This window comes from Lonchura striata, chromosome 5, assembly GCF_046129695.1.
Source record: "Lonchura striata isolate bLonStr1 chromosome 5, bLonStr1.mat, whole genome shotgun sequence".
NCBI lineage: Eukaryota > Metazoa > Chordata > Aves > Passeriformes > Estrildidae > Lonchura > Lonchura striata.
The window spans coordinates 72,129,616-72,151,943 of NC_134607.1; the positions used below are offsets into that span (position 1 = coordinate 72,129,616).

Sequence of the window (22,328 nt, forward strand, 5' to 3'; positions counted from 1 at the left end):
GTGCAGGTCCAGCCCCACCAGTCTGGCCCAGTACGAGCTGGGGGTTACTGGTGCAGGGTCCCAGTACGAGCTGGGGGTTACTGGTGCAGGTCCAGCCCCACCAGTCTGGCCCAGTACGAGCTGGGGGTTACTGGTGCAGGTCCCAGTACGAGCTGGGGGTTACTGGTGCAGGTCCAGCCCCACCAGTCTGGCCCAGTACGAGCTGGGGGTTACTGGTGCAGGATCCCAGTACGAGCTGGCGGTTACTGGTGCAGGTCCCAGTACAAACTGGGGGTTACTGGTGCAGGTCCAGCCCCACCAGTTGTCCCAGTACGAGCTGGGGGTTACTGGTGCAGGTCCAGCCCCACCAGTCTGGCCCAGTACGAGCTGGGGGTTACTGGTGCAGGGTGCCAGTACGAGCTGGGGGTTACTGGTGCAGGTCCCAGTACAAACTGGGGGTTACTGGTGCAGGTCCAGCCCCACCAACCTGTCCCAGTACGAGCTGGGGGTTACTGGTGCAGGGTCCCAGTACGAGCTGGGGGTTACTGGTGCAGGTCCAGCCCCACCAACCTGTCCCAGTACGAGCTGGGGGTTACTGGTGCAGGGTCCCAGTACGAGCTGGGGGTTACTGGTGCAGGTCCCAGTACAAACTGGGGGTTACTGGTGCAGGTCCCAGTACAAACTGGGGGTTACTGGTGCAGGTCCAGCCCCACCAGTTGTCCCAGTACGAGCTGGGGGTTGCTGCTGCAGGAGCTGCCCCAGCAGGAGGCCCCGACCTGCTTATTAAAGGCCGATTAACGAAGATTAAAACCTGCCAGCAGCGTCTGCCCGGCCGAGCTGCCTCCCCCGGCCCTGCTGCCGGACCCGGGGCCCCTTTGGGGCACCCCAGCCCTGCCGTGGGGTGTCCTGATGTCCCCAGAGGTCCCCAAAGCCCCGGGGCACCCTCTCGGCCGAGGATTTGCTCCAGCTGTGGGAACACCGTGGAGCTCCCCAGGTTCTCCAGGGAAGCAGCCCCGTTGCTCCTTCCTCCCTCTCTCTGTCCTTCCAGCTTCTCCTCCTCTTCCTCTCAGCCCCGGCCTCCAGGAGCCCCCCAGGATTCCCTGGATCCAGCAACCATCCTTCAATAAAGCTGCTGAAACCCATCCCTGCGTTTCCCGGCTCCTCCTTGGGTTTGCACTCCCCCCCAAAAAAAAAAAAAAAATCATCGGCCCTGGGGGTGACAAGAGGCTGAAAATGGAGGAATTCACCCCAAAAGGCAGCTCAGCCCCTGGGGGGATGCTCCAGCACCCCCAAGGTTGGTGCTGGAAGATGAAAATGAGATAAATTGCACCAAAAAAAACCCAAAAAAAAAAAGGATTAAACCCCAAAACCATCCTGGTGATGCTCAGCTTCTCTCCAGCCCCAGCATGGGAGCAGGGAGGGATCAAACCCCAAAACACCCAGCAGGAAGGGAGGGATGGCAAATACTCCTAAAAATCCCCCCAAATCCCCCAAAACAGGAGAGTTGGACACCCAGGTAGACACATTTGTAACAATTTATTGAATGAGGCAATAATAGACACTGGGAAAACAAGGGGGGGTCCATGCTCTGCAATTTGCCTGGTTTTTGTCTTTATTTTTTTTTTTTTTTTGGGGGGTGGGGACTGAAAGAACCTCATTTCATCGCCAAAGAAACACTGACTTGGAAAGCCACCGACATCTTCACAACGACGATAAAAAAATAATCATTAGAAAAGGGAAAAAAAAAACCCCAAAAAACTTCATCAATTGGAGAACCAGGACCGTTTCTATGGAAAATCTCCCTCCCCTCGGAAAAAGGACCAAAGAACTGTATACAAAGAACATTTGATAGGTTTGTTTTTGTGGTTTGTTTTTTTGTTCTTTTTTTTTTTTTCCCCCATATAAAACAAGGAAATACAAGAATCTGAGAAAAACTTCCTCGAAGGCAGAGCGAGACGTGAAGAACTTGGAAATCATATTTAAAAAAAAAAAAACAAACCCTGAAATAACCCCAAAAATGAAATCCCATGGGAAGTGCTTACGGGGAGGGGGTCTGGTCGGGCACCAGGGTTTGGCCCGTGGGGATGCTGAGTAAAATCTGCCCCCCAAAAAAACAGCCCAGCCCACCCCAAAGGCTTTTTTGGACCCTCCTGGGAGGGTTTTGGGGTTAAAACCGTGCACAGGGCAGGGTGGGGCAGAGGGGCCCCCCAAAGGGAAGGGTCTCGCTCGCATCCCCCCTTCAGGCAAAGCTTTTCCTGGAGGAATTGCAGGAGGAGAATTCGGGGCTGGCAGCGGGGAATGGGACGAGCCCGAGGTGGCTCCTTAGGGAGGGAAATCCCGGGAATGTGGCAGGAAAAAAGGGGGGGACACGCAGCCAGAGCCCCTTCAGAGGCGCTTCCGCTGCGGCCTAGAGCCACGAAATAATAATAATAACAACGACATCAACGACAATAATAATAATAATAAAGGAAAAAAAAAAAAAACAACCAAAAAACACAACAACAACACAACCCCGAGGATCTCAAATGGCAGGTAGGAGAGCAGAGAAGTGGGAACGGGTCTCCAGTGTGCACCAAGGGCAGCCGAGCGGGCGCGGATCCTCCGGCAGGCTCCTGGAAGAGCATCGTCCCTCCACGAGGTCTGCACCCCCCTGCAGTCACACATGCAGCTTCTTTTTTTGTTTTTTTGTTTTTTTTTTTACTTTTCCCAGGAGAGGAGTCTTTTTTTTTTTTTTTTTTTAATCCTTTTTGTGGTTTGTCGGGTTTTTTTTTTTTTTTTTGGTTGGTTTTTTGTTTGTTTGTTGGTTTTTTTTCCAGGGCGGGTTTTTTTTTGTTGGAATATAAAAGTCCATGTTAAAATCTTTGATACCTAATTTGCTGTTGAGGTCGGTGCTGGCTGAGGGTGTCCGTGCTGGGCCCCAGCCTCCTCCTGCTTGATCCCACATGGGGGAAAACGGGGCGTAAAGGGTCGCTTTATTTCTATTTTCTTTTCAACCTCCTCAGAATCAAAGTCCCGTCACAATTTGGCTTCTCGTTCCTCCAAGAGCAGAGTGGCGCTAGAAAAATGCACTTTACACACATCCTCCGCCAGGATTTGTTTGTTTGGTTTTTTTTTTTTTGTTGTTTTTTTTTCTATTTTTCTCGATTTAAAAAAAAAAGAAAAAAAAAAAAAAAAAGAAAAAAAGGTCAAGTACACCTTTCGTTTCCAAAGCTGGGAGACTCAAATGCCACCTTGATTGCATCTCTGGAGAGGCGTAAAAATAAAGAAACGACGTGGAGGAGAAGGGCCGCGGCGGCGCCGGCCCGACGGTCACTGATCCAAGGTCACCACCTCCACCGCCTGCCCGTCCATGGTGACGGCCGTGTCCGCTATCCGCGTGGTCACCGGCGCCATGGCCACCTGCACGGGGCCGTTGCCCTGCGCCAGGCTGGTCACCACGGTCTGGTACATGCTGACGGGGATCTGCACGAGCCCTGCGGGGACACGAGGGACAGCGCTGGCACCGGGAGGGACGCGGGAGCTCCTGGGGCTGCTGGGGGGGATCCTGAGGAGCTGCCCCAGGGCTGGAGCTCCTCAGGGAGAGCTGGGGATGTTCTCCTGGAGAAGGGAGGGATCCAGGGAGAGCTTCCAGCACATTCCAGGGGCTCCAGGAGAGCTGCAGAGGGACTGGGGACAAGGATGGAGGGACAGGACCCAGGGAATGGCTCCCACTGCCAGAGGGGAAGGATGGATGGGATCTTGGGAATGAGTAATTCCTGGCTGGGCTGGGATTGCCAGAGCAGCTGGGGCTGCCCCTGGATCCCTGGGATGTCCCAGGAAGGACTGGAGCACCCTGAGATCATGGCAGGTGGCCCTGGAATGAGCTTGGAGGTCCCTTCCCACCCAAACTGGTCCAGGATTCTGGGATTTGGGACACTCAGGATCCATCCCGAGGGATTTTTATGGAAAATGGGGATAGAAAAGAGAGGAAAAGGGAAGGGAGACCCTTGATGGCTTCCTGAGATTCCAAGTGAAGCCCCTGGGTCCATGAATTTCTTGGAGAGGAGATGGATCCAATGTCAGGCTGGGAGAGCTGGGAATGTTCCCTGGAGAGGAGAAGGATCCAGGGAGAGCTTCCAGCACATTCCAGGGCCTGAAGGGGCTCCAGGAGAGCTGCAGAGGGACTGGGGACAAGGATGGAGGGACAGGACCCAGGGAATGGCTCCCACTGCCAGAGGGCAGCCAGGGATGGGAGATTAGGAATGAGGAATTCCTGGTTGGGCTGGGATTGCCAGAGCAGCTGGGGCTGCCCCTGGATCCCTGGAATGTCCAAGGAAATGTTGGACACTGGGGATGGAGCAGCCTGGGACAGTGGGAGGTGTCCCTGCCCATGGTCTGGGTTGGAAGTGGATGATCTTTAAAGTTCCTTCCCACCCAAACCATTCCATGATTCCATCCATGAGAACCAGCCATCAGGAAGGGCAGTGGCCCCACCACCCAGCTGTGTCCAGGCTGGATAAAGGGTCCAGGCCCAGGCTGGATGAAGGGTCCAGGCCCAGGCTGGATGAAGGATCCAGGCCCAGGCTGGATGAAGGATCTGTGCCTCAGTGGCCTCGCCAAGCTGGACCTGCCCTCCCTGAAGCCATCGGGATGGGAGCGGGGATGGGATGGGGTTGAGATGGGTGGCAGCACCTTGGGGCCCACACCCCAGGGCCGTGCGGCTCCAGGGAGGGAATAAGGACGAGGAGGAAAGAATTAATGTAATTTCTGCAGGAGGAACCCAACCCAGCCATGTTTTTGCGTGGTGCAGCAGGGACCTGCTCAGCCACGTTTTCCTGGAGGCAGGGATTGCTCCCAACCACCCCACAGCCCACCAGAGACCATCCACTGACGAGGAACATGCTCCCCACGTGCGCTTCCCACTTGATAGTCCCACAGTTGGGAACTGTAGGGCTGAGAAGGGGAAAAATTTGGCTTTTCCCATCTCCTGTACTCTGCAAGTCACCCAAACACCTCCCCACGGGTGGCACGTGAGAGGATCCCATTGCTGTGCCTCCGTGGACCCCGTTACAACAATTCCCTTCCTCCTGCTCCCTCTCCAAACCAGCCAGGTCCTTCTGCCCTCCCAGGGAAAGTGTGGGACCAACAAGACGTGGCCAAGCCAAACCTGCTCCTGGCACTGGCCCCAGGCTCTCTCTCACACGTGTATGTGACACATAAAACAGAGAAAGGAAAGCAATCCCCCTCCCTCAGCCCTTCCCAAATCCATGGATGGGCCCAGCTAAGAAGAAACAGCTTTTCCCAAGGCTGGCCCAGCTGCAGGAATGGATCAGATGCCTCCAGGCTGAGGATGGAGCTGGCAAAGGTTTGGGCTGGGAGGAAAACGCCAACCGAGGAGGCCCCCGAGGGTCACTGCGATGTGAACGGTGCAAAGAGGTGCAAAAACCACCAAGGAGCACTGGGCAGAGCTGGGCAGGGGAGGGGAATGGCAAATCCTGCGGGCTGGGAGGAGAAACTCCATCGTTCTACTCCGGCGTTATCCCTGTGCCCACCTCCACCTTTGGCTCGGCCAAGGGGGATTTGGGCAAGCGAGAAAATTTAGACATTTCAGAAACCACCCACACCTCTGCTGGGGGAAAAAAACCAGCTTTTTGAGGTCAACAACTCCTTGCAGCAGCGGGATGGATGGGCAGCCCTGCCACGACACCAGGGCGCCGAGCGAGGCGTTCTCGAAAAAGCAGCGCGACCCCTCTGCCGGCCACGGGCACCGGTTTGGTCACGGGGGCGGCCCCGTGTCCTCGGCTAACTCGGTGTGCAGACAGGAAAGCTTAGGAGTTAATCGTGCTGCCCAGGTGGGTGACCCCGGCACTCCTCCGGCATCCCTCCCGCCGGGCTCCGGGCGCTCCATGTGCTCGGAAGTTTCCCGATCCAACCCGGAGGGGTCGCGGCCACGTTGCCCAGGCCCAGATGAAGAATTGGTTCCCTGGTCGGATGTTCAGCTCAAGCAGAGTCAGGAGGAGGTTCCCAGCACGCTCTCGGGTCAGTGGGGATTTCAGGCAACGGAACGAATGAGAAAACAGAGCTCAGGCTCAGCCCTGCTGAAGAAAATCTCCGAGCAGACCCCTCGGGGGAACACAGCACATCCCAGTTTAGGCAAGAGCTGGAGCTCTGGCCTGGGATGCACCTCAAATCCCCGCTCCAGACCAACAAGCCAACTAAGCCCTTTGGGTTACTTGGGCTGTAAACCCAGAGGAGATCAAACGACACATGGACAACGCAAGGAGCAGAGCCACCACCGCCCGCGTGGGCCACGGACCACGCCGCGCTCGAGCCACCATCCCCCCCGTGCCGTCCGAACGCGCCAAAACCGGGCGCCGGCGAGGCCTGAGCACCCACGGGGGGTATTTGGGAAGGGCGAGTTAATTCGGACAGGGCTTGGCCACCCCTGGGAGCGCGGGGAAGTCTCGGGGAGAGCCGGTGCGGCGCGGATCCCGTTGGGCGTGGGATTAACGCAAATCGCCTCAGCAGATGACGTGGCGGCCCTTCCTGCCAGGGGTGGTGGCAAACCAAAGGAGGAGAGGGCTGGAGAGTCTGCTGTGCATTAGAGCAGAGCCGATCGCCCTTGGGAGGGAGGCGATTAAAGCACTGAGATGCTGTAATCAGGTCTGGGATTGGCCCCGCGCCGCATCTGCTCAGACCTGCACCCTGATTAGCCCTAATCTAGCTGGCATATGTTAATCTAAAGCGTGGATTTCAGACCCTTTCAATTGTATTAAAAGCAGGAAATCCATTAGACCAAAAAAAAAAAAAAAAAAAAAACCCAACCAGCCCCAAACCAATTTCTCGAGTCTTCGGAAAAATTTGGAAAATACATTTCTGCAAAGAAAGTGGAGCGGGGCCGGCAGGGAAATGGGATTCCACTGGAACCCGTGGCTGCTCAGCCCAGCTCCTGCCTGGCAGGGAGAACAGCAGAGGTGATGGAGCAGCACAAACCATGGCCACGGGCTGCCAGGAAGATGCAGCCAGGCTGTGCCTTTGCTTCCCCGCCGTGAAGCCACCCAAAAAAGCCCCTCCTGTCCTCGGCAGGGTGAGGAGCCAGCTGCAGGCAGGGAGCACAAGGGAGGCAGCTGGGCCAGGACCAGCTCCTGCCACACCCCAGAGAAAGATGGTTTTGGTGGAGGAACAGCTGGATTTGGGATGAAGGAGGGTCCAGCATGGCCGGTGATGCCATGGGGGGAAGGGGTAGGACACGAGGGTGGCCAAGGGAGGAGAAGACCCACAGCCTTCAGGGGATGAAAAATGAAATGTTTGCCCTCAGTGGGCAGAACTGGGCATGCTTTGGTCTGCCTTTCCAGGTGTAAATACATCAAGGCTGATGCAGGTTAAGTAGGGAATAATAATCTTTTCTGATTGTCTTTCCCCCACTAAGACACGAGCTTGAAGGGCAGCGTGGAAACCTGCACTTAGGAGGTGGAAAAAATCCCAGATGACAACTAAATATAAGGCTGGTGAAGCTCTGGAGCAAAGTCTCCATCACTGGAGGTGTTTTAGAGGAAGTAAGACTGAGGCTGGCTCAGGAAAAGGGTTGGTCCTAGAGAACCCTGAAGCAAAAACCATTTCTACCCTCACCAGCTGCACTTTTGGAGTGTTGCTGCCAACACCGCTCAGCACAAACATTAAAATGCCCCACAATTGATTTTTGTTAGATGTTTCCTTTGACTGGGAACTTGGTTTGCAAAGATTTCAAAAAAAAATCCTCCTGAGGTGATTCTCCCTTCTGGGGAACTGACTTGAGGGGCCTTCAAGAGGTGGAGGAGGGGGACAACCAGTGGGCACGAGGGTGTATTTCCAGGGAGATAAACCAGCTTCTAACCAGGTCCAGCCACAGCAGCTGAAACAAGAGCTCTCAAAGTCAGGGGTTACCCTGACAAATCCCAAAGTGCCAAACTAAACGTGTCCCTTAAGGCATGAGGTGACACCATGGAAGGGGTTTCACCCCAAACCAGCCTCAGAAATAAAGCATTTCAGGAACCCCACCACACTCAGCGGTGACAGAGGAGCAGAAGGCAGCTCTCAACATGGGCTTGGTTTAAGATAAAATGAACTGCAAGCTCAGCCCTCCATCTTTTAGCACCTCAACTGCAAGAGCATCCATGATTAACTCTGACATCTTTCAGGATGATCATTGGAAAAGTTTTTCCCATCAGAAATGGCTCAGTGCCCCATCTCTGGAAGTGTCCAAGGCCAGGTTGGACGGGGCTTGGTGGGAGGTGTGGCTGGAACAGGATGATCTTTGGTCCTTTCCAACCCAAGCTGGTGTGGATTCTGTGGTATTGACAAACCACAAAACCCCCATGCAGTGATTTAAGCTCTGAGAACTTTCCAGGCTCACAAGTCACAGCTCTTCCCTACAGGACCTCTGTGCCAGCCAGGTCCAAACATGAAGGTTTCTCCACCAAATTATCTGCAAAAAGCTGCAGTCCTCATTCAAGATCTTCCATCATCTGTCTTTTCAGGAGCTACTCAGATTAAAACCCCAATAAACAACAATTTAATGAGGCACCTGAAGCTTTGATATCAAAGTTGAATCAATTAAGTTACATCACAGCCCTGACTTTTCCTTAGGGCGGAAGATAAATGCAGGAGATGAGGTCCAACATTCCCATCCACAGCTGCACGGGATGCAGCCCTGGAGTCACTGCCTCCTTTCCTGCACCCACCACACCTCCATGGCCACGTCTCATCTCTCAGGCTGCCCCCGGGGGTCACCTGCCTGCTTAACATTGGCAGGGACTCCTTCTTTCCTGAGCTTTTCAAGGAATGCCTGGACGTGGCACTCAGGGCTCTGGGCTGGGGGGACAAAGTGGGACTCGATGACCTTGGAGATCTTCTCCAAGCTCACTGAGCCAGTGAGGGATTCTTTGGTTCCTCTGGATGTGCTGCAGGGAATTTTCCTTCTCTGCTCACTCAGAGTTGCTGGTGACCCCTAAAGCCACTGGTTGATCCGGGACCTCCCGCCCGACGCCATCGGAACGGGACTGGTCAGGAGGCAACACCACATTTGCACAGCTCAACCTTCCTCCCACCCACTCAGCTCCAGCAGAATGTTGCTGTTTTGCATCAAGGTGTTGTTTTAAATAAAATCCAAACACTCAAACTTGAGGTTTGTCTCCAAATCTCCATCAGGGACCAACCTTCCTTCCCTAGCTGGGAGCAGCAGCATCTTTGGGACATTCCTGGTTTCTTCCACCCTCTGAGGAGGGAAGGGCCATGGCCTAGGCAAGACCTGAAGCATCTTTGGATTCATCTCCCTTATTTCCTCCAGATCTTTTGTGGGGGCTTTGAGTTTCTGGGGTTTGTTTTGGATGTTTAGGGAGTTTCTAGACTTCTTTTAAGGCTGTGGCACTTTGAGATAAAAACCACAGGGCTGGAACTCCTGATTTACAGGAATTATCTCCTCTGGAACCTCAGCACTTCCATGGAAAGAGGAAAATCCCAGTGAGCCAACCTGATGCCCAGACCCTTCCCTGGCACAGCAAAGACCCACAGTCTGCAGCAGTGGTGACAGCCGTGTCCCTCACTGGTGACACCAGTGACACGGACCTGCAGTGAGGACAGTCCCAGAAGGAAAAAAAACCCAAAAAACTTGCAATGATGTTTAACGTGGAAAACAATCTGAAATCCCATGTTTTCATTTTTTTTTTTTTGATGGAAAAACTCCCAAGGAAAGGGTGCTTGGGAAAAGCAGACCAGCAGTTTGGTGTCCTGGGGGTGGATTTAGGCTCACACCTTTTGCTTTGTCTTACCTGAGGCCATCTGTCCCCTCCTCTCCCCTTCATGGGGCGAATTCAGAGCTGGAGAACAGGCCCTGGGCATCACCTGGGGCAGAATTAAGCTGTCCCTGCTTCAACTCAGTCCTCACCTAGACCTGCCCCTCTAGTGCTGGGTCTCCAGGGCGTGGTACCTTCAACTGGAGTCGATTGTCACTTAGGAGGGGTGACAAGCACAGGGAATGTGTCTGCCTGTGGGGAGGAAGGTTTTTCCTGGGCTCCGGGGCTGGAAGCTTAGAGAATAACCTGTCTAAGCCTCCGTGATGAGCTGGCTTTGGCGTGGACACACCTGAGAAGATTAGAAGTCTATCGTGGTCAATCATCTCTACACGAAGCACAGATAAAAATAGAGAAAGTCCAAGCCCCAAAGGTCTGCTCCAGCTGGGCTTTGCTTTTTCCCCACGATCTGCTGGGTGTGGATACAAAACTCGGGGCAGGCAGGGGCGATCTGTGCCAAGCTTCTCAGGAAGCAGGTGAAACATAAATTTTAAGGAATTTAGAGATTTTAGAGGAGCTAAGATTTTAGTTAGAAATAAGCCTTACTAGAGTTAATTAAAATAATAATAATAAATGAGTAGGCCTAGATGAAGTAAGGAGTTAGTAGTTAACGAATAATTGATTGCTTGTCAGCACAATGTTCAGTTAGCTGGGTTTATAACAAAGAATATAAATTGACAAAGAGCTTTTAGGAACATAAGACAATTGTGGACCTCCTCTTTCTGAAACCAACTGAAGACAAGGAATGGGAGTTCTACCAAGAGTTCATTTGTCAGATTGGCATTGAAAAGGCAGAAAGGTCAGAACGAGGAAGACTTCATTTACTTCCTCATTTTGGGACCCCTCCCCATGAAAGGGACACTGACCCATTTCAAGGAACAAACTACACATGCTTAATAGATTTTGGAGTAATTAGCATACGAAGCGGGGAATGGGATGTAGCAAAATGATGAATATGTATTTGTATTTTGGGTATTCAATACTTGTATGGATAAAAGACTCTGTAATCACCTGGGAGCTGCGGTGTGGATTTGGGAGCGATCCCACACACAATAAACACACACTTTCTAACTTTAAACTGTTAGAGAGTTTTGTCCGTCACATCTGGATATCGGTACTAGATCAATATCCATATTTTTTAAATAAATCACAGGGAGAGGAAACACCTCAGAAAAAATCAGAGCCCGTTCTTCTTCTCAGCAATCAGGTGTTAAACCATGAATGAGATTCTGAACAATCACCTCAAAGGGATCCCCGGTAGATTTTTCCATAAATACTTTGCTGACTGCCCTGTTAGGCTTTTAACATCCCCAGGGGCTCTCCCAGAGGAAGAGATGGATTCTTATCCTGCTTTTTTAAACAGCTTTTAGTGTCCTGTATTTTCCACAGGTTTTTATTAATGGCTACTGTGTGAAGCATGCAGGGCACCACTTGAAATTACAAAACCATTTTATTACCATTTTATGTGATATCACCACATCCCAAAGGCATTTCAACCCCAAATGGTGTCCAGGCACAAAAACCAGACAGACAGAGCCCCTTTAACCCCAAGAAACACCAAGAGGGAACTAAAGGCCCAAGTGCAAAACCAGCTAAATCCCAGCATTCCAAACTACCACCACAAAAATCCACTCACCTGATGAACCCTCTGCCACGTTCCACTTGCAACATGAATAGTCTGCTGCTAGGATGCCTGACAATGAAATGCAAGTGTAAAAGGAGAAATACTATAGCTGGAGAGAGGGATTTAGTGGGGTGATTAATGTATTCATAGGAAATGCATCCTTTGGTTTACTGGATGAGTGCAAAAATTCAGTGCCCACATAGGAGTAGCACCCCAATATCAGGCAGAGCAACTAAAATATTTCTAATTCCGCACAGAACGTTGAGTGTGTAAGTGGGAGGTAAAGTGGGAGGTAAGAATAAGGCACTGCCAGATATTTTACCAACATTTAGATGTTTAATTGGCCCAGAGAGGCCCAATGAGGAAAGTCTGCACTGAAGCAGTGAAATCCATCACGGAGAAGCTCGGGCCACCTCCAGCAAAGCTCTCCACAATTCCCACCGTGAGAGACGAATGAGGAGCAGAAATGGCTGCCAAAGTAGAATTTCTACATATCCCAGGAGCACGAGGCTGGGAAGTTCATGAAATCCAGGCACTCCTTGGGGCCTGGGAGGAGCTCCATGTGATTTAAGGCTCTGAGGGCCTGGCTGGTTGCAGCGGGGCCGGTGCCGACGGATCACGTGCGAGCACGGACGCGGGCACATCCTACGGAGGCCTTGGGCACACGGAGACATAAAGCAGCCATTGTGCTGGCAGAAAGGCAGCCTGTAACCAGATAGGCCCTGGCTCCATCTAAAAGCCATTTTCCCAGCATTTTTGCTGGTTTGCTCCCCAGGAGCCTTCCCTGCCACAACAGGATGCACATTCACGGCCAAGCGGCGGGTCCAACGCCACGGGTCCTCCCCCCGTGCCCCATCAGTGCCTCTGTGCCAGGGAATTCTGTGCTCTTAACCCAACAGAGGTGGCATGAGCCCCCCAGCAGAGCCTTTGGAGGAGGAGAATTCCTTGGGAAGGCATTTAAAGCTTGATATGGAAAGCTGCAGCTGTGGTGATCTGCTGGAGCCTCACCTCGCACTAAGTCCTGCCCAGCTACCAGGAGGTAAGTTTGGCTTTTTTCCTCAGGGGAAAAGGGGCTGGAAATGCACCTGAAGGCTCCTTTTTTTCCTTTCTCCTCAAAGCACAGCCTCCAAATCCAGCTAGAAAAGCATCCCTGCTCTAAACCAGCACATCCCCTCCTGCAGCAGCGTGTCCACGGCCTGTCCTTTATAGGACAAGGGACACGTTTAGCACAGCTTCCCCCCAGGTAGGACCTGGCCCGTCCTCAGCAAGGTAAGCAATAAATCACAGCGAAAACACGGCTCAGATGTGGAACTCTTCATGTAAAGAGCAAGTTTTTACAGTCCACATTCCTCCTTTTTTTTTTGTACACCACCGTCTCACGCTGCCCGGCAGGTGAGATGGGTTCCCACCTCGCTCTCCTGAGAGTATTTATCCTTGGAATGCTGCTGCCTCTGGCAGATTCCTCCCTTTTAAACTCTGCACATCTGGTGCTAAAAACAAACATTTTGGGCTCTGGCCTGGCAACTGAAGGCACAGAACTTTTGTGTCCCAACCATCCAGGCCTGGGGGTTTGGAAGTGTCCTTTGCACACCAAGAGAAAGCAACGATGGGTGCAGGGAGAGGGATGAGTTTGTTTTCCCAAAAAGGAGATTTCCAGTTGTTTTGTCCCTGTGGGTCTCCCCCTGGATGTGCAAAATGGAGATTTATGGGACATGGACCCACACAGACAGAATTTGTCAGGAGAATCAAGCAGTGCAAGAGCCCGTCCTGTCCCTTCCCAGGCAGACAGAACAGGTTGGAAAATGAAAGAGCTGTGCTGGTGGTGGCTGGAGAACTAATTCTGTTTTTCATTTGCTGGGATGGTTCATGCCCAAATTCTCTCAGATGGGAGGCCCACAGGTGAGGAAGCACAACTCCAACAGCAGCAAACACACACAAACCCTAAAACCCGTCAGAGTCCAAGTCTTAATTTTCTGCTGGACTTCAAAGCTCTTAACATGTAATTCCTATTTGGAATTACACCAGGAACCTCTGAGAAGGACTTCATCACTCATCCATGGGTCAAAGCAATGGGAAATAACAGGGACCAAACTCAGTGCTGGCTCTGATTGAACAGAAACCCCCCCCAGCTGCTGATCCCTGCGCCTTCAAAGGAGCTGAACATCCCCTATTTATGCCAGCAATAAAATTCCACTTCCATTAGCTCCATGTCCACCACTTAAACGCAGCAGTCCCAACTGACACGCCAATTAGAGCTCCCCTAATGCTTGGGAGTACAAAGCTTTGGGGTTTTTGGTTTTTTTACCCCCCGATGGGAAGAGGTGGAAGGGAAGAGATCAGGAGGCTCAGGGGAATAGCAGAGAGCCTTTCACTGCGAGGGCTCGGGCTCAAATCTGTCCTAGGCCACAGGAACAGATGGTCCCTCCCGAGGGCTGGGCTGTGGCTTACATGAAATAAGGGATTGTCTCAGGCCACTGGTGGACAATTTCTTGCAGCCACAAACATCCTGCTGGTGGTTTCTTGCTCAAGAAACCCAGGGGTTCCACGGCTGCGAAGCAACTGCTGCCCACCTGATCCCAAACACCTCATTCCTGCAGGGAACTGAGGGGAATTGCTGCCTGTGAGGTGCAGGAACCTGGATCTCAGGCTAAAGCCACCTGCCTTAGCTGTCATCAGCTCCTTGGACTTGTCAGCACCAGCACACAGTCACTGAACTTCCCCTGGGAGGTCTGGGAGGTTCAAATCATGGGGAAAATGGAGATGGGGAAGTTCAGGGATCTGTGGTAACAAGGGGGCAAACCCACAGGGAAAGGAAGTTTGCTCCAGTCTGTAAGCTGGGGATGGGAATCATAAACCCATGATTGATTTCAAACCAATTCTGAGCTCCCTCAGCCTGTATCTTCCAATCCAAACCAATTTTGAGCTCCCTCAGCCTGTATCTTCCAATTCAAACCAATTCCAAGCTCCCTCAGCCTCTATCTTCCAATTCAAATTCCAAGCTCCCTCAGCCTCTATCTTCCAATCCAAACCAATTCCAAATTCCCTCAGCCTGTATCTTGCAATCCAAACCAATTCCAGGCTCCCTCAGTCTTTATTTTCCAATTCAAACCAATTCCAAGTTCCCTCAGCCTGTATCTTCCCATTAAAACCAATTCCAAGCTCCCTCAGCCTGGTATCTTCTCCAGGGCAGAACTGAACTTCCCATGGGCAGATGGCAAAAAGTCCAGTGAGTATCCCAGGAGCAGGAGAGGGTCCACATGAGCCATCAGAAAGTGTTACCCAGAGAGAGGAATTTGTATAACTGAGAGGGAATATATTATGCCAAAAGATATGGAGGGTGGGAGGCAGAAGTCAAATTCGGGCTTAAAAATGCCACTCATGGTTTTGGAAAATATCCAGAGGAAACCACTTGGGGAGAAATGGTTTTTTTAAAAATCTTGGAACCTGTTGTGCAGCTCCAGGAGGGCTCCCAGGAGGAATCCTGGAAGTGAGGGCTCCTGGCCTGGCTTTTCAGGAATGCTTCCAGAGGCATCCAGTGGGGATGGGCTCGTGCAGCCTGTGCCAGCCTCCTGCCCCGGTGTGTGGAGCAGGGAAAATAGGGCGATTCCCTGGAATCTTCCTGCACAGCTGTTTAGCTGCTGAGGATTACTGCTGTCACATGAGCTGCTTTACAGCAAAGCCAAGCTGTCTCCATGAGCTGAGAAGGTCACTGGGAGACAGGGACAGACACATCACCCTCCTCTGCCACTGCCATCCCCAAGGGACACCAGGCTGTGGGAAAAGCATTCCCGACGGTCAGAGGGCAAGGGAAGGTGGTTTCACCTCCTCCCCTCTGCTCAGCTGGACTCCACATCACAGGGACAGCCCACTGCTGTCCATGGACAGGCTCCAAGCAAAGTGCTGGGAGCTGGAGGAGTCCTCATGTTGACAAATGTGCCTTGGGTGCTCACCGGTGGCTGGGACAAAGCCACCCGCCGGTCACCAGCCAAGGGACACCAAGGTGCAGCTGCATCTCTTCAGACTCTTGTGCAACCTGCTGATGCCTCAAATAACACCCAGGAAATGTCCTCCCCAACCCCAAATCCAACGGCTGAACGGCAAGGAAGAGGAAAGAGCTTCACTTGGGAAAACAGAAATCTGCAAGTTCAGTGCAGCCACTTGGGGAAATTCATTAAAACCTCCCACCTTCCTCTCTCTGCCAGGGCAGGGCTGGTGCACGAGGAAAACCTTTCTGCTCCCAGTCTCGGGGGGCTGCAGGACAGGGCTCTTTACTATGCCCCAGAGGCATAGGACAGATGGGGCTGTGCTTTTAGGCTTTAAAATCAGACCCTGCTCCTGAGATCCAATGGGGAGGATAAATCCAGGCACCAAGTGATCCTCTGGATGTGCTGGGGAAAAAGCAATAGAGGAACTTGGGAGGTCAGAGCCGGCTAAAGCAGCAGCTGAAGCTCTCAGAAAAGAGGGGCTGAGCACTTTTCAAGGCAAAGAAAGCCAACAGCCACCTGGAGTTTGGAGAAGTCCATCCAGGAAGCGGGGAATGCACATTCCAAAGAGGAGCAGGGATCCAGGGAGAACAGAAACCACAAGTGGCCCTCAGGGAGGAAACTTTGGCATAAAACAAAGGGCCACGAGCTTGGTAAATGAAGAGGCAGCAAACCTCAGTGCAGGGAGCAGCCCCAAGCTTCAGGCAGGGCATTTCTCCTTCCCCGGGGCTGCTCACAAAGCCCATCACCGACAGCTTGCTGGGATTTCAGCCAGCTTCCCATTTGGATCAGGTTGCACCCTGCACCCACTGAGAGCCATTAAGGGCCCGCAGCTCGCAGAGTGCCCCCGGGTCAGACGAGCCTCCAGCTTTCCCCTGCAGCGACATTTTCAGCTCTGCGGGTGGAGAGGGTGGCCTGAGCCAGCCCAGCTCCGGCGCACCTGGCAGGGATGGCAGGAGCTGTGCCCTGCTGTCACCTACCAGCAGATTGCAGCAGGTTCTGCCGTGGGGGTGCAGGGGGGTCTCCATCTGCCCAGGGCGGTCACAGGTAATGAATTCCTTGGGTGGTGCAAGGAGTGGCACGGCACAGGTGGGAACAGCAGGGACCGCCCCAGCCTTGCCCGTGGTGCAGCACTGTGCCTTCCCACCACGGGTGGGGATGAGGCAAGCCAAAATCTGCCCAAATCTGCCTAAATCTGCACTGGGAGATGCTCCACAGCTGTGGAGAGCACTGCCCATCCTCAGCTGAAGGAACTGCCCTGAGCTCCAGGCACAAATTTAGCTCTGCTCTGGGCAGCAGCTCACAGGAGGGAGAGCTGGTACCTCTTTTTGGGGTTTCCTGGAGGAGCAGGATGAGCAGAGACGGTGCCAGCAGCACGAAACTGCCCTGGGATCTCTGCTGTTAAGCTGGAAGATCTGCCAGAGATGGGCTCAAAAAGCTGAGGCGGGGCTGCCACATGCTTCAGATAGTTTGGAACGAGTTGTTACTACAGGGAGAATCCAGCACACAGGAATTTTATCCTGGAGAAAGGAGCAGCAAAGCAGAGCTGGTCTTGATTTTGGCTTCATCTTTCTTTCATTCTTTCATCCACCCAGCTCCACACTGGTGGGTTTGAAAGTTCAGCTCCACACCCAGCACAGATGTGTCCAGCAGAAATGGCACAAAGCTGCTTTCCCCGGGCTGGTGGTGCCTTCCAGGAGCACCACAACCCTATCTGGACCCCCTGAAGAAGCTCTGCTGGTCAAGCTCTGCCAAGCCTCTGATCCAGGATAGGTTAAGCATGGAGGAGGAGGAGGAGACCTGGAAAAAGGACTCAGCAGCACTTCTGATGGGTCAGGAGAGATGCAGGGCTGGGCAGAGCTGGATTTCTGCCCCCATCTGTGTCCTTCTCCCTAAGCCAAGGGTTATAAATAAAACAGCACCAGGCTGGAGAGGTGCAGCTTGTCAGGAGAGCAATTCCCTATCCGGGAGCCAAAACACCGATCCCAGAGGGTGGCACTGCTGAGATCTGCTTGCAGACACCCTGCAGAAACACCTCCATCCTTTCCATCCCCACCCCTGGGCTGAAAACAGTGGCAAACAAGGAAATGTTTGTCTGTCCAGCTCTGTGCTTCCAGATTTAGGAAAAGATGCCAACTCTCCTGGCTGCCATCCCTTTCCTGCTTGGATTCAAGCACATCTCTTTTAGACAGGAGCTTGTCCAAGGATTAAAATTCCCACCTACTGCAGATACCCCAAAAAATTTGCTGTGGCCACAGAGCCATGGGCCCTGACAGCCCCAGACACCCAGACAGGGCGAGGAAAGCCCTGTTGGCTCCCAAAGCCAAGTTTTTGGGGATTTTGACACAATAATGGAAAAAAACCCCTGGAATTTAATGTGAATGTTGGTGGTGGTAAAGCCAAATGAAAAGTCACTAAGAGTTCATAGAACCATGGAATGGTTTGGGTGGGAAAGGACCTTTTAAGGTCCTTGCAGCCACTCCCTGCCATAGCCAGGGACACCTTCCACTGTCTCAGGGTGCTCCAAGCCCTGCCCAGCCTTTCCTTGGACATCCCAGGGATCCAGGGGCAGCCCCAGCTGCTCTGGCAATCCCAGCCCAGCCAGGAATTCCTCATTCCCAATCTCCCATCCCTGGCTGCCCTCTGGCAGTGGGAGCCATTCCCTGTGTCCTGTCCCTCCATCCTTGTCCCCAGTCCCTCTGCAGCTCTCCTGGAGCCCCTTCAGGCCCTGCCAGGGGCTCTGAGCTCTCCCTGGAGCTTTGGTTTCTTGAAGACAGAGAAAAGCAGGATCCAAGGAATACAGAAGCATCCCTTCACCTGCCAAAAGGCCTCTTTTCAGCACCCACCCTGCACTGAGCAGCTCCTTCTGAAGCCACCTGAATTCCTGAGGGGCCGTGAGATAAAAGTGCCGAAGCCTGGAAAAATATCATACAAATCCACCAAACAAACAGGCTTCAAATCCAACCCAAACCCACCAGGAGTCCCAGTCAAGCATCACATTCAGAGTGTTCCAGACTGACTAATTCCTGGTTTTGGGAGAAAGAGTCACCATGCAAATTGTGAGATTTAACAAAAAAAAAATAACCAGAATCCATCAAATATGAAATTTCTCAACATGACAACTCAGAAGACAGTCAGATCATCTGACTTTTCCAAGGGAAATTCAGGATCAGCCAAAAGAACTTCGGCTTCCTGTTAGCATGGCAAAGATGGGAAGTGCTTGAGGTAGTCAGACCCGCTTTAAATTCTTGCACCAGCCAACAGGCAGCTCCTCTTTCAAAATTTATGGCTAAAGAAGAAATCCTGCCCAGCCTGGAGTCGCTAGCAGTCCTGCTCCCTTCCCTCTTGCAGCCCAGAACAAAAGGGAACATATTGCAGCTATGCTGAGAGAGAGAGAGGAGGGCTGCTGTCTATTGCTTTAAATGTAATGTTAATGCCCTGTAATCAGCTTTAATTTTTAAACAGACCCAGCCCTCCTGTCCATTTCCCCTAATTCAGGACACGTGGAAGGTAAATGGCCTGGGCTGTGACAGCTGGGCAGCCTGTAAGGCTCAACTGCCTGATCACAGCAATGGATGTCAAAACTCACCAGGGGAGGGCAAACGGGGAGGGCAGGGGAGGTGCTGGAGATGCTGGGAGGTCAGGGAGAAGCCAGGAGACAAGGCCAGGCTCATTTAGGGGCTGGGAGCTCCCCAGGAAAAGGGAGTGGGAGAAATGATGGAAGGGATGGAGCTGTCCAAGGAAAGGCCTCGGAGGTGGCTCCCTGCCCCAGGGAAGGGGTTCCCTTTTGGGATGTTGAGAACCCTGGCATGGAAACGCTGAGCAGAAATGGCTGCTGGCTTTTTGGGGCAGCATCAGGAGCTGAGTCACTCCTGAGGCCTCCCCAGGGCGCTGCCTCCTTCCTCTGTGCTCTCAAAGAGCAGCCTGGAGACCTCATGTGAGACTTGGATACAGAACAGGGGCACAAAACCACCCGGGAGGCTCCTTGTGCTCCTCAGGCACTCTGTGAAGAGGAGAGAGGCCTTGGAACATCCCAGGTGCTCATCATATCCAAATATCCCCAAAAATCACAGAATGCTTTGGGCTGGAAGGGATTTTAAAGATCCAGCTCCAGTCCCCTGCCCTCATGGCAAGGACACCTCCCCCTGTCCCAGTTTGCTCCAAGCCCTGTCCAGCCTGGCCCTGGACATTCCAGGGATCCAGGGGCAGCCACAGCTGCTCTGGGCAACCTGTGCCAGGGCCTCCTCCACCCTCCCAGCTTGGAATTCCTTCCCAAAATCCCATCAGACAGTGGGAAGCCATTCCTGTAAGCCTCACTCCTCAAAGTCCCCATTCCACACCGGAGGGCTGCTGTAAGCTCTCCCTGGAGCCTTCTCTTCTCCAGGCTGAATAAAGACAATAAAATGATGTTTTTCTACCCCAAAAGGCCAAAGTGTCCCCAGAAATGACCATTCTGTGTTGCTATCAAGGAAGACTAAAGGAATCCACCTCCAGCCCCTGCTGGGTTGTGCGGGGCCGGTTCCACCCCACACCTGGAGCGGGATCGGGGGAAGCTCCGGGGAAGCTCCAGCCAGGGATGTGGGACAGAAGGGACAGGAGGGACAGGAGGGACAGGAGGGACTATTTTTAACCACGGTTGGTGGGCAGACAAATCCTAATCGGCAGCAGCAGCACCGCCTCATCAGCAGGGCCAGGATGTCAGAGCAAAGCCGTGACAGCCCCACGTCACGGGGCCAGCGGGATTAACGCCGGCAGCCAGCCAGGGCTGGCTTCAGAGGGCAGGGCAGGGTGTGCCAGGGTGGGCAAGCAGCACTTCTGGATGGCTGGGGGATGGTTTTGTGCCAGGGTGGGCAAAGAGCAGCTCTGGATGGCTGGGGGATGCTTTTGTGCCAGGGTGGGCAAGAAGCACTTATGGATGATTGGGGGATGGTTTTGTGCCAGGGTGGGCAAGCAGCAGCTCTGGATGACTAGGGGATTTTGTGCCAGGGGGGGAAAGCAGCAGCTCTGGATTGCTGGGGGATGGTTTTGTGCCAGGGTGGGCAAGAAGCACTTATGGATGATTGGGGGATGGTTTTGTGCCAGGGTGGGCAAGCAGCAGCTCTGGATGGCTGGGGGATGCTTTTGGCTCTCCTGGTGGTGGCATCGCAGCTGTGGTTGGTGCCCCAAAATGCCAACGTTTGATTTGTTGGCATTTGTGGTCACACCCAGCAGAGAGCCAACAAAAGCGTTGGTTGGTTTTCCCAGCTTTTATTATAGAGATGGGGTATCTAACTGAGAGGTGTTCAAAGAGATTTTATTCTGTTAGCAGTTCTGATGAATGGTGAGGCACAAGGGATGTAAAACTCAACGCTATTCCATCAGAAGCTGACTTAATTTTTGGTTGCAATACTTTGTAAATGTTTTTCAGCCTATGAGCTTTTGCCACACAATGCTCAAATTACTTCTAATACTGATCACTTAGCATTACCCCATCTTGATAAAAACTAAAAAAACCAACAACAGGGAATGGGGGTGGGCACGGGATGCAGTCAGGAACCCCCTCTCTACAGGGCACATGCAGGGGAGTGAGTGTCCTTGGAATCATGGAATCATGAAGGTGGGAAAACACCTCCCAGACCGAGTCCCACCATCCCCCAGCACTGCCAAGGCCACCATTGCCCCACGTCCCCAAGTGCCACATCCACAGGGCTTTGGAATCCCTCCAGGAATGGGGACTCCAGCCCTAACTTGGGTAGCTGTGCCAGGGCTGGACAAACCTTTCCATGAAGGAATTTTCCCTAAAATCCCCCCTGAGGCTGTCCTGGCCCAGCCTGAGGCCGTTCCCTCTCCTCCTGTCCCTGTTCCCTGGAGCACAGCCCGACCCCACATCCCCAAGTGCCACATCCACATGGATTTGAAATCCCCCAAGGGATGGGGACTCCAGCCCTGCCCTGTTCCAATGCCTGACAAGAGAGGAATTTCAGTGCCTTTCAATGAGGAATTTTTTCCCTACACCTCCCTGATGTAATTTGAGGCCCTTTCCTCTGGTCCTGTCGTTGTTCCCTGGGAGAAGAGACCAGGACCTGACACAGATTAAGCTCCTTTTAACTGAGGCTTATGCCAAGGTATTTCACTCAGAGCCCAACAGCTCCATTGCTGATAATTATTCATTGATACACAGCAATTTCTCCTCTAGGAAACACCTCTCTCCGCTCCTGGAGCTGCTCAGCAAACCCAGGAATTCACTCTTCTGCTCTCCTGGTTGGCTGCTGCCACTGGCTTCTCTTCTACCCTCTCATCTGAAACACACCTGCAAAAAGGATTTTCCTCACCTTTCCTTCAGATTGGGATTAAATCCTACCTGTTTCAGGGTAAACCTTCATAAAAAAATTCTGTTCCCACCAGGGAGGCCCTACAAAAAGCTGCACTCTTTCCTTCCTGTCCTCCTGGATGCAAACATGCTGATCTGCACTTTGCCATGCCGCTAGCAACTCATTTGGCTCCATCTTCCCTAAAAAGGAGATCCAACAGGAAAAACATAAAAAACTCCTTTTTAAAAAGTGACATTTGCAGCCCCTAAGCCTCCCCCAGATTAAATTTATAAATATGTTTCTCATGTGAAAAAGCCATCCGTGCTGCACCTCCCTGTCCCGAGGAATCCCAAACCTGTGCCGGGTTTTCCCATCTGTGTTCCTGCCCTCTGGGAGACACACCCAGCACAGGGAGCAGGATCCCAGTCCTGCCTTTCCCTCCTGGATGTGTTTTCATCTGCAAACAGCCGGGTGGGACCGGCAGGGACACAGCTCCAGGCCCGGAGCTGCCAGAGCAGCGTTCCCATTTCCCATCTGCACGGCCCAGCCTGGGGACACTTCCCACCTGCTGACTTTGTGTGGGAAGCTGGCCCAGAACCGAAGCTTTTCCACCATTTAAACCTCTTCCCACACAGAAATCACCACC

The 22,328-nt window shown here is 52.8% G+C and overlaps 1 protein-coding gene across 1 annotated transcript in view; it reads right to left on the reverse strand.

Moving 5' to 3' along the window:
• Positions 1 to 3,125: 3,125 nt before the first annotated feature.
• Positions 3,126 to 22,328, reverse strand: part of NRF1 (nuclear respiratory factor 1) — a 63,167-nt gene continuing 43,964 nt past the window's right edge. The window contains exon 11 of the mRNA XM_077783724.1: positions 3,126 to 3,452. Coding sequence (XP_077639850.1) covers positions 3,289 to 3,452 — 164 coding nt within the window. The 3' untranslated portion in view covers positions 3,126 to 3,288. The remainder of the gene's footprint in view (positions 3,453 to 22,328) is intronic.